This window comes from Schistocerca gregaria, chromosome 4, assembly GCF_023897955.1.
Source record: "Schistocerca gregaria isolate iqSchGreg1 chromosome 4, iqSchGreg1.2, whole genome shotgun sequence".
Classification (NCBI taxonomy): domain Eukaryota; kingdom Metazoa; phylum Arthropoda; class Insecta; order Orthoptera; family Acrididae; genus Schistocerca; species Schistocerca gregaria.
The window spans coordinates 499,608,987-499,621,012 of record NC_064923.1 but is presented as its reverse complement, the minus strand read 5'-3'; the positions used below and the strand labels follow the sequence as shown (position 1 = coordinate 499,621,012).

Genomic DNA, 12,026 nt, shown 5'->3' with positions numbered 1-12,026 from the left:
CACTTACATCGTTAATTTGGAAGGAGTGGAGATTGTCTCTCAGGAAGGTGACAGTGTGAATTTTTATCTGCTTTTTTGAATAGGTATACTTTTTGTTTATTTTTGGAGGTTACAATATTCAATCTCACTACGACAACCCTGTGTTCACTAATCCCTGTATCTGTTTTGATACTTGTTATTAGCTCAGGATTATTGGCTGCTAAGAGGTCAAGTGTGTTTTCACAACCATTTACTATTCGTGTGAGTCATGAACTAACTGCTCGAAATAATTTTCATAGAATGCTTTTAGCACAATTTCGGATGATGTTTTATGCGTACCTCCGGATTTAAGCATCTATTTTCACCAAAATATCGAGGGTAAATTAAAGTCACCACCAACTGTAATTTACGAGTTGGGTACACGATTGAAATTAAACTCAAGTTTCCTTTGAACCCATCAGCAATTTTATCATCTGAACTGGGAGGTCGGTAAAATAATCCAATTATTATGTTATTCCGGTTGCCAAGAATGACCTCTTCCCATATTAACTCACAGGAACTATCAATTTCGCAACAAGGTAAACTACTTCTAACAGCAACAAACATGCCACAGCCAATTGTGTTTAACCTATCCTTTCGGAACACAGTTAGGTTCTTCACAAAATTTTTGGCTGAACTTATCCCTAGATTTAGCCAGCTTTCAGTGCCTATAACGATTTGAGTATCGGTGCTTTCTATTAGTGCATGGAACACTGCTACTTCCACAACACAGCTACGACAATTTACAACTATTATACCAATGGTTCCTGTATCTACAGCCTTCCTGTGTTTGGCCTGCACTGAAGCCCTTTTTGTGTTTTCCCAAGACCCTCTAACCTAAAAAACTGTCCATTTCATTCTGCAAAGCCCCTGCTATCCGTGTAGCCACCTCCTGTGTGTAGTGGACTCCTGACCTATTTAGCAGAACCCGAAATCCAGCCACCCTATGGCACAAGTAGAGGAATCTACAGCCTACACCATCGCAGAACTGTCTGAGCCTCTTATTCTGACACTCCGCTCGGCACTGTTCCAGAGATCTGCAATCGGTCCTGTCGGCTATGCTGCAAATGGTGAGCTGAGCTTTCATCTCGCAAGCAAGACTGACAGCCTCTCTTCCGATCCAAAGCAACACACATCATTGGCATCAATGTAAGCCACCACCTGCAGTTGGCTGCACATTGTGCTCCTCATGGCATCCAGAAGGACCCATTCCACATCTGGAATAACTCCACCCGGTATGCATGCAGAATAAACATTGGCTTTCTTCCCCTTCTTGGCAGCCATGTCCCTAAGGGGCCACATAATCCACCTAACAATAGTGATGCCCCATCCATTGCAGCTTCAAGGTGTGTAACCGAAGCCATCACAGCCTGGATCTGAGAGCAAAATATCACCAACTCGACTGATCCACACACAACAGTCACAGTCCCTACCCATACTAGAGACCAAGGAAAACTACTAAGACAAACAGACTATCAACATGTGCTGCAGAACTCTACAGCAGACCCTGATGAAGATGCAAGAACTGTTTCTAATATCCCAGAGATTCATAAACTTAACTACCAAAGCACTAAGATGAGAATTAATTTAAATGCAGAAACTCAAGAAACTAAACTAGCTAAGCACACAGATGAAATTATACAATTTGCTCACAGTTAGAAATTCGTAAAAGTCACAAAATCAGTTACTTCTCTATTGCTGCTTCTGCTTCGGCTGGCTGCTGCTGCTCCCCGACTGGCTGATTAATGCCAAAGTGGTCACTAGCTTTTAAAACAAATGACTAATGGCTTGGCACTACAGAACTCTACTGTAGCCCCCAGCAAAAACATGTATGTAATAAATGTTACGCAATATATTATTTTCACTGTGTGTCAATGAACGATGACTACAACCTTCTCCAAGTAAGGAGAATCAATCCTGTACATGAGATGTACATAAATTAATGTAGGATGTATATTTCCTGCATTTTTCTTCACTTTGTATATCAAACACTGCAATTAAAACTGCCGTGAGTGCCCCTATCATTAAGATGTTGGTTACTTCCCCAGGGTTGGCAAGCCAGCGTCCATGACAGATAATGCATCAAATATCACTAGTAAATGCTGAAAAACATTCCTTTATAATAAGCACATCCAGCACACTGATATCAAAATTTCATCACGAGGCGAACCCTGTTGGATGCACTTTTAGGGAGCTAAACAGCTTCATTTGCACTTACTGTGCTAGTAAGCAGACACTCTGGGTTGAGAACTGGGCACCTTTTGAAGAAGCAGTAAACAATCTGCGACATTCATCTACAAAATATACACCTGCTGAACTAGGGTTAAGGAAAGGAATGAGTGGAGAGACCCCTCTTCCTTGTTTTCCCAAGGAAATTACCTTGTGGGAAGAGAAAGTGAGGCAAGCTCATAAACCTTACAGAAGGGGCCCATCAAAGAAAAAGTAGTTTGAAGATCTTTCACGTGGATGAAAAAGTTCTCATAAGAAACCATATCAAGTCCTCACTTATAAACAAAATGAACAAGAAATGGCAACTCAAGTTTATAGGACCATTTGACATCGTCTGTATCCCATATCTAGGGATTTATTTGCTGACATCCAAGAGCGCATGAAATAAAATGGTTACACCCACATCAAGATTTATTAAAATATGTTCAATAAGATGACTACACATTTATTTAGGATATTCTCTATATAAGAATTAAGAAATTTTGCTGCAGTGTATACATGTAAATATTGTCCACCTGATTTAAATATAGTAAAGGATTTAAGTATGCATGCAGACCAGTAAATATGCATAAACTTAAGGCTGTACATAATATATGCTTATGCAATATTTTATTTTTATGTCGTGCATTTTTCTTCCTTGGTAAATGTCTTGTGTATATATATGTGTATAGTTGTATATTAATAAGTGGCATAAGAGCAGTTTCTAATCAGAAACTGTAAAAACAGTTTCTAATCAGAAACTGTACATCTAACAGGCCTGACGAGGTAAAATATGCAAATTGTTTAATTTTTTACACAATCAAAGTAGTGTGCTTTTTAAGGAGCTTATGCACAGAGTTATTAACACATGCGCTGCATTAAATTTAACTGTAGCCTAGCCACAGTAACAGTTAAAAAAGAAACATAGGTACAGCTCCATTGCTGTGATCACTATCTTAAATAACAAAGTAAATGTCATTCCTATGAATGTTGACTGACTTCACTTCGAAGTGAATATGGTAAATATGTGTACATATTCTGGGTCCAAGGTATAATGAAACTATGCCTGAGTAGTCTGAACAGTCTAGGAGAGCATGGCTACCATTAGGAAATATTCCAGTCTTGTTACTTTTCTGAGTTTTGTTAGTTTGATTCTCTCAGCTCTCCTGATTATTAAAACGAGCAGAGATGGCCACTATTAAGAGTGTGAGAATCGACATGTCAAAATTATGATAACACCTATGGTAAACAAGCCAGCGTGACACAGAGCAATCCAATGAGAAAAAATTCTCCACTGTAGATAAAATATAATCGTCATGTGGCTCACATCATGCTGGATAACTAAGAAAATAGTCTCAGTTTAAAGAATAAAAAATGTCTTCAAGACTAACAATAATAACAAATAGTTCCTAACAGAAGTACACTTAGTGCATTAAAGTGTGAATTCTTAGATGCAATACATACCAGAACATTAACAATCTTTCTTTAAGACACTAAATATTTAGTAAGAGGGTAGACCAAAAGCAAAACTTTGTGGAATCAAAATGTATTGTGTTAATATAACTGTGCAACAACAGTTGTTTGCATGCGGTACACACGAGATGATCTGAATTTGAGATGGTGAACTGATTGTCAATGGCCACAAATAAGATTGTTTCACAAATGAAACTTCTTGGCAGATTAAAACTGTGTGCCCGACCGAGACTCAAACTCGGGACCTTTGCCTTTCGCGGGCAAGTGCTCTACCATCTGAGCTACCGAAGCACGACTCACGCCCGGTACTCACAGCTTTACTTCTGCCAGTATCTCGTCTCCTGCCAGGAAGTTTCCTATCAGCGCACACTCCGCTGCAGAGTGAAAATCTCATTCTGGAAACATCCCCTAGGCTGTGGCTAAGCCATGTCTCCGCTATATCCTTTCTTTCAGGAGTGCTAGTTCTGCAAGTTTCGCAGAAGAGCTTCTGTAAAGTTTGGAAGGTAAGAGACGAGATACTGGCAGAAGTAAAGCTGTGAGTACCGGGCGTGAGTCGTGCTTCGGTAGCTCAGATGGTAGAGCACTTGCCCGCGAAAGGCAAAGGTCCCGAGTTCGAGTCTCGGTCGGGCACACAGTTTTAATCTGCCAGGAAGTTTCATATCAGTGCACACTCCGCTGCAGAGTGAAAATCTCATTCTGTTTCACAAATGTTTAGAACTGATTTCTGTCGCTTACCCTTATCTGTAACCAATGAGTTGTGAAATGGAATCCATGTGTGGGTGTAGTACTCGTTTATTCACAGACACACATCTCAATGGTTCATGTAAACTACATTCAAAGGAGGCACGAATACTACTGTTGGATCAGGGCATGGCACACACAACAGACTGATACACAGCTGTTATCAACAACATGAAATTCGACAGCCAAAGAACTTTACCTATAAAAGCAAATGTGCTTCAAGTCATTGTGACAGTGTTTTGCTTTAACACATTGTCGCCGTACATTCAGTGATGGATGTTTCACCACCAGGCCACACAGCGTTAGGCACGAGGCCACGCTAGTGTGCGGTTCTGCTGTTGCTACTGCCAGCCACATGAAAGTCAATGTATTAAATTACGGATCTCTTGTCACCTGACTATCAGTAAAATAAGGTTTTTCTTCCCCAATGGATCCATTTAACGTGTGTTATATATGAAATTTATTTCTCAAGTATTTTTTGAAATGGTGAGCTCTGCTCCCACAATGATTATGGTCCAGATAGTTTTAGTTATGTATTACACATAGAAATGTCTATCATATCTGATGAGAGAATCAGCAGTCACTCAAGCACTGTTAAGATGTCCAGAATATTTTAATGGTGACATCATCTGACGTTCTTGACTATCAACTCATCTCTCCCACTGTTTCTGACTGCACTTTGATGACCACTGTATAAAATGAAAGAATTGTGTGTGTGTGTGTGTGTGTGTGTGTGTGTGTGTGTGTGTGTGTGTGTGATATCTCTTGTACTTTGGGGAATCTGAAGATTTTGATGTAATTTTACATGTACTAATTGTGTAGTAAACAGAACTGTTCTGTTGAAATAAGTACTACAAGAGGTTGAAGACCCTATGTGTCACTCTCCTTTCTCTTCTGTACACCAGTGCCCAATGGTGGTGGTGGTGGTAGTGGTGGTGGAAGTTGAGCAAAATCAATTCAACCTAGCAACAAACCATGAGTATAGTCAAGTGTGTAAAATCAACAAAGTGTGTAACTGTTAGACCCACATTAAGTTATCTACCGACTGAACATTAATGTAGTAACGTGAACACTAGCTTCTTAAAACAAAATTCAACAGATGTACATTGTGAAGTGTACAAAGAAAACAGTGAATATAAGTTTTTGATTTGTACTAATTCTGGTGTGTGAAATGTAAACGAAGAAGAATTCTTTGTGTGTGTCTTGGGAACACGCGATAATTTGCCACGGAACAATGACGTTGCTAACTCCAATGTATCTCATCTGATATCAAGCTTCATTGTATTTCAGTCATTGTGATCAGTTAATTTTAAATAATCGTGATGCCAACTTTACAGTGTCTTTTCTCATGGAGAAATCGTGTACGTATGATTTGTGCATGCTCAAGTCTTACAGTGGTTTTCATTGTACCATCAATTGTAACTTCAGTGTTCATAGATTTGCCTTCCTTATCTGTAATTGTTGGTTCATTTCACCATCTGCTTTGATTTAAAAAATGATTTGCAGTTAACTGATGTGTTAATAACTCATTTGTTGATTTATGAGATGATGCAGTGGTTGAGTGACGGTCACACTATTGCAAATCAAATCAATTTAGTATTAACATCGGACCTGCACCTTTCATATTTTTAATCATTGGAAATGTTATCTAAACAAGACTAATCAGGAATAATGATTTCACTTTCTGCATTGCAATGGCCGTAGCTTTAGAAACATAACGTATGATTTTAACAAAGAATTTAAATGCTAATGCCAGACTGGCATAAGTTCAGAGTTCTGTGTTAAAAATCAATCTCCCCCCCCCCCCAGTTGAATTACACAGCAATATAAAATATAACTTCAGTGATAGTACAGTTTCCTACATTTTTTACTGTAGGGTATGACCATCCCAAGGACCTTTCACCATAATGGGAAATAAAGATTAAAAACTAATGTAAACAATAAACACACATTTATATGTAAACAGCCATCAGACAAAAAATCTGTCTGTTCAAAACCAGTAAGAGTACAATTTGCATAAATAAACAGTAATATCAATAGTGGCTAATTGCCTGTTTTTCCCTTCTTCACAAGAATTGATCCATATGCTGTACACAGTCATGGTCTCAAAATGTCAGTTTTTGACAAAATAGTGTGCTAACATCTGTAAGCATCACAGTTTCACTGACCATTTTTTGCTATTGTTCCTAACCCTCAACTCGCCAGTCAATATGATGAACTAAAATTAAGGTTTATGCTGCGTTGTCTGATACACCATGGATATGTTCAGTCATAGGTTACAGCGGAACAACTGTCTCACTGATGCACATACATGCAAAACTTTGTCCATCCACAAAAGTAGTAGCAGCATCAAGGTCTGGAAAGTTGACAATATGGCCAGGAGAGTGGTATGCTGACCATCTGCGTAATGTCGAATGGCTGAGGGTGACATGGCAGCTGTTTGGTATTCCTTGGACCTTCACTAGCTGGAAAGGAGTTTGTCAGTGGCTATTTGTAATTCCTATGGTGATGTTCACTGGAAATCCAAGTGGCCTGAACAGAATGACATTGTCTAATTTTGAGGTAAATTTGTTTAAATCATGTTCCTTCAACCACAGAAACATTCTGACACTGGGCATTGTCAGCTGTCCAGCTGGTAAAATAAACAGTTTCCCATTACAGGCTTAGGTAACATGATTTACACTAGGTGGATGTCTATTACAAGAAACAAAGAAAAAGTAGTGCAAACTTTCTTGGTTATGTACAGATGATCGACATCTTTCTACTACTACTGTTTTCAGCATTAGTCTTCTCTAGACAGGTTCAAGTAACAGCAATAATTGAAGATCAGTTGAGCCTTGTCCATTCCTTGTTATTTTTTGTCAACTGCTTGGTCATTGAAACATACTGTTTGCCAAGGTCACTAACATTCTCTTCTTACTCATTCCCTTCGCATCATTAACTATTTTTTTCTCTTTCCATTGTTTCATATGATGCAATTAAGTTCGATTCTCGTGATGGGTGGTTTCAATGTGTATGTCAATGAATTAATGTTTCTACTGCAGAAGGATGTTTAGAGGGAAAGGACAAATTATTAAGTCCTTACTTAAACACCCCAAGACAACACATTAAGCAACTGCAGGAGACACACAAGAAATTAAAATCAAAATATTTACCAGTTGAGAGAAATCCTTTATTTTTTAAAAAATTCTTCAAAATTAATAACATTAAGTAATTTTCTAGGTGGAAAAGCTTTCCTAAGAAAGGGCACGATCTCCACCAACTTCGTTTACTTCCATTTCTGCTGAAGCTTCACTTGGAATATGGCGAAATACCTGCTTATCCCATCCACAGGTGTAAAATGATGCGTCCCTTTGATGCCATGCAATACCACGAACAAAGTCCTTGTGACGGTCATCAGAATAGCTGAAATACAAATTAAGTCTTAATATATATTAAACAAAATTTGTGGAGCCAATGAGAAGTGTGATTATCAACTGAACCTATATTTGACAGAATGAATGAAAAATAAAAAACAAAAAGACGCTGGCAACAAGAGGGACATGGAACAGGAAGTAAGAAAGAAGGCACATCACTCAGATGCCAAGCCAAGAGTATGAGGGGAGACAAAGTTGAAAGGGGAGCAGTGATCTGTAACTGATCTACATGTCCAACCACAGCTATCCGAGTGAACTGGAAAAAGAACTTCAAACTTTAGTTTTTGACTAACTATAAATGGCAGCCAAACAGTGTCACTGTACTGCAAAGAAATTCTCCACCAACACATCTATTACACCAGAATTTACAGATTCTCTCCTCCTAAAGGTAATTACCAGACATTCATTGTGTCTCCTTGTAGTTTTAATTTAAGGTTCTACAGGTGTGGAGTAGCCATGTGAACTTACACCAAATACAAGACTAAAGTAATTTACAGTGATTAAAATTGTGAACTGTGTCATTAAAACTTAGTTGTGAATCATTAAAATTACAACAAGCGTGTTTACAATGGACACACAGCTTCATCTGGGAAAAGTAAAGCCTTTCTTCACTACTCACTCCAGTAGTCTCTGAAGCATCCACTTTAATGGCAGAGCTGAAGCTAGGGAGTTAGAGATCGATCAGTAAATCATATAGTCATTCAAAATACTCTTCAATGTTATCCTCACTGTGTCAATTAGACTTCATATCGACTATGGAGAAAGGAACATTTAAACCATTCTCTTCCAAGCCCTTACTGTCATGGACCTAAGGGCTGGAGTGTTCCCTCCTGGCGATACAGACTAACTTTCAATTTGTCAATTATCCATTATTGCACAGTAACAAGTCACTCAACTGGGAATGAGGTAGCCTCTTACAGATTTCTGTTGTCTTTTGATACAGCGTATTAGTGACATGCATAACACCCCCCAATGAACCATTGACCTTACCGTTGGTGGGGAGGCTTGCGTGCCTCAGCGATACAGATAGCCAGACAAATGTGTGTTTCCTGAAGAGGGGCAGCAGTCTTTTTCAGTAGTTGCAGGGGCAACAGCCTAAATGATTGACTGACCTGGCCTTTTAGCACTAACCAAAATGGTCTTGCTGTGCTGGTACTGCGAATGGCTGAAAGCAATGGGAAACTACAGCCATTATTTTTCCCGAGGGCATGCAGCTTTACTGTATGGTTAAATAATGATGGTGTCCTCTTGGATAAAATATTCTGGAAGTAAAATAGTACCCCGATTTGGATCGCCGGGTGGGGACTGCTCAGGAGGACGTCGTTATCAGGAGAAAGAAAAAACTCATTCTACAGATTGGAGTGTGGAATGTCAGATCCCTTAATCAGGCAGGTAAGTTAGAAAATTTAAAAAGGGAAATGGAGAGGTTAAAGTTAGATATAGTGGGAATTAGTGAAGTTCGGTGGCAGGAAGAACAAGACTTATGGTCAGGTGAATACAGGGTTATAAATACAAAATCAAATAGGGGTAATGGAGGAGTAGTGTTAATAATTAATTTTAAAAAAATTTGGAATGCGGGTAAGCTACTATAAACGGCATAGTGAACACAGTATTGTGGCCAAGATAAATATGAAGCCCATGCCTACCACAGTAGTACAAGTTTATATGCCAACTATCACAGCTAACACTTGGTTCAAGAACCATGCAAGAAGCTTGTATTTATGTAAGAAGCCTGGAGATACTGGAAGGTCTCAGACAGATTATATAATGGCAAGACAGATTCAGGAACCAGGTTTTAAATTTTAAGACATTTCCAGGAACAGATGTGGACTCTGACCACAATCTAATATGAACTCTAGATTAAAACTGAAGAAACTGCAAAAAGGTGGGAATTTATAGAGATGGGACCTGGATAAACTGACTAAACCAGAGTTTGTACAGAGTTTCAAGCAGAGCATTAGGGAACGATTAACAAGAATGGGGGAAAGAAACACATTAGAAGAAGAATGGGTAGCTTTGACAGATGAAATAGTGAAGGCAGTAGGTAAAAAGGCATATTTAATTTAATTGATGAAAGGAGAAAATATAAAAATGTAATAAATGTAGCAGGAAGAAAGGAATACTAAGTCTCAAAAAAGAGATCAAAAGGAAGTGCAAAATGGCTAAGCAGGGATGGCTAGAGGATGGATGTAAGGATGTAGAGGCTTATCTCATGAGGGGTAAAATAGATACTGCCTACAAGGAAATTAAAGAGACTTTTGGAGAAAAGGGAACCACTTGCACGAATATCAAGAGCTCAGATGGAAACCTAGTTCTAAGCAAAGAAGGGAAAGCAGAAAGGTGGAAGGAGTATACAGAGGGTATATACAAGTGCAATGTACTTGAGGACAATAGTATGGAAATGGAAGAGGATGTAGATGAAGATGAAAGGGGAGATACAATACTGAGTGAAGAGTGTGATAGAGCACTAAAGACCCAAGTCAAAAGAAGGCTCCAGCAGTAGGAAATACCCTCAGACTTTAAAAAGAATACAATAATTCCAATCCCAAAGAAAGTAGGTGTTGACAGATGTGAAAATTACCGAACTATCAGTTCAATAAGTCACAGCTGCAAAATACTAACACGAATTCTTTACAGATGATTGGTAGAAGCTGACATCGAGGAAGATCAGTTTGGATTACATAGAAATATTGGAACATGTGAGGCAATACTGACCCTACAACTTAGTTTAGAAGACGGATTAAGGAAAGGCAAACCTACGTTTATAGCATTTGTAGACTTAGAGAAAACTTTTGACAATGTTGACTGGAATACTCTTTTTCAAATTCTTAAGGTGGCAGGGGTAAAATACAGGGAGCGAAAGGCTATTTACCGTTTGTACAGAAACCAGATGGCAGTTATACACGTTGAGGGACATGAAAAGGAAGCAGTGGTTGAGAAGGGAGTGAGGGAGGGTTGTAGCCTATCTTTGATGTTATTCAGTCTGTGTATCGAGCAAGAGTAAAGGAAACAAAAGAAAAATTTCGAGTAGGAATTAAAATTCATGGAGAATGAATAAAAATTTTGAGGTTCGCCAATGACACCATAATTCTGTCAGAGACAGCAAAGGACTTGGAAGAGCAGTTGAACGGAATGGATAGTGTCTTGAAAGGAGGATACAAGATGAACATCAACAAAAGCAAAACGAGGATAATGGAATGTAGTCTAATTAAGTCGGGTGATGCTGAGGGAATTAGATTAGGAAATGAGACACTTAAAGTAGTAAAGGAGTTTTGCTATTTGGGGAGCAAAATAACTGATGGTCGAAGTAGAGAAAATATAAAATGTAGACTGGCGATGGCAAGGAAAGCCTTTCTGAAGAAGTTTGTTAATATAGAGTATAGAGTTAAGTGTCACGAAGTCATTTCTGAAAGTATTTGTATGGAGTGTAGCCATGTATGGAAGTGAAACATGGACGATAAATAGTTTGGACAAGAAGAGAATAGAAGCTTTCGAAATGTGGTGCTACAGAAGAATGCTGAAGATTAGATGGGTAGATCACATAACTAATGAGGAAGTATTGAATCGGATTGGGGAGAAGAGACGTTTTTGGCACAACTTGACCAGAAGAAGGGATCGGTTGGTAGGACATGTTCTGAGGCATCAAGGGATCACCAATTTAGTACTGGAGGGCAGCACGGAAGGTAAAAATCTTAGAGGGAGGCCAAGAGATGAATACACTTAGCATATTCAGAAGGATGTAGGTTGCAGTAGGTGCTGAGAGGTGAAGACCACAACAACAATGATTAATCAGGTCTTAGAGATTATGTTTGTGATAAAATCTAGCTAATTGGTAGTAATGTGTCTAGTTCACTCTGAAGCACCTATTCCAAATAATCTTTCAGGTTATCTACCTAGTGAAAAATTTATCCTACACAGTACTAACAGCAGGGGCAGCAGGTGATATCAATGGCCATGAATGGCTCTGTAACTTCTTCAAAATTTATTGCTTGACCTCTGGGAGGCATATGTCTTCTGATACTATGACCCCTGTGGCATTTTGTGCTACAACCTCAAAGCACAATGTGCATATTAAAATTCCAATGAAGGATGAATGGCAGAGTGTTGCTTAATGATGTCTTGCAAAATCCTCTTCATTAAATAGATGGTGATACGAGAAAAAACCAGTCA

The 12,026-nt window shown here is 38.7% G+C and overlaps 1 protein-coding gene across 1 annotated transcript in view; it reads right to left on the bottom strand.

The window, feature by feature from the left end:
* Window positions 1–7,588: 7,588 nt before the first annotated feature.
* LOC126267369 (methylosome protein 50-like) overlaps window positions 7,589–12,026 on the bottom strand; it is a 48,851-nt gene continuing 44,413 nt past the window's right edge. Inside the window, exon 7 of the mRNA XM_049972548.1 lies at window positions 7,589–7,845. Within this exon, the coding sequence (XP_049828505.1) occupies window positions 7,677–7,845 (169 nt within the window). The 3' untranslated portion in view covers window positions 7,589–7,676. The remainder of the gene's footprint in view (window positions 7,846–12,026) is intronic.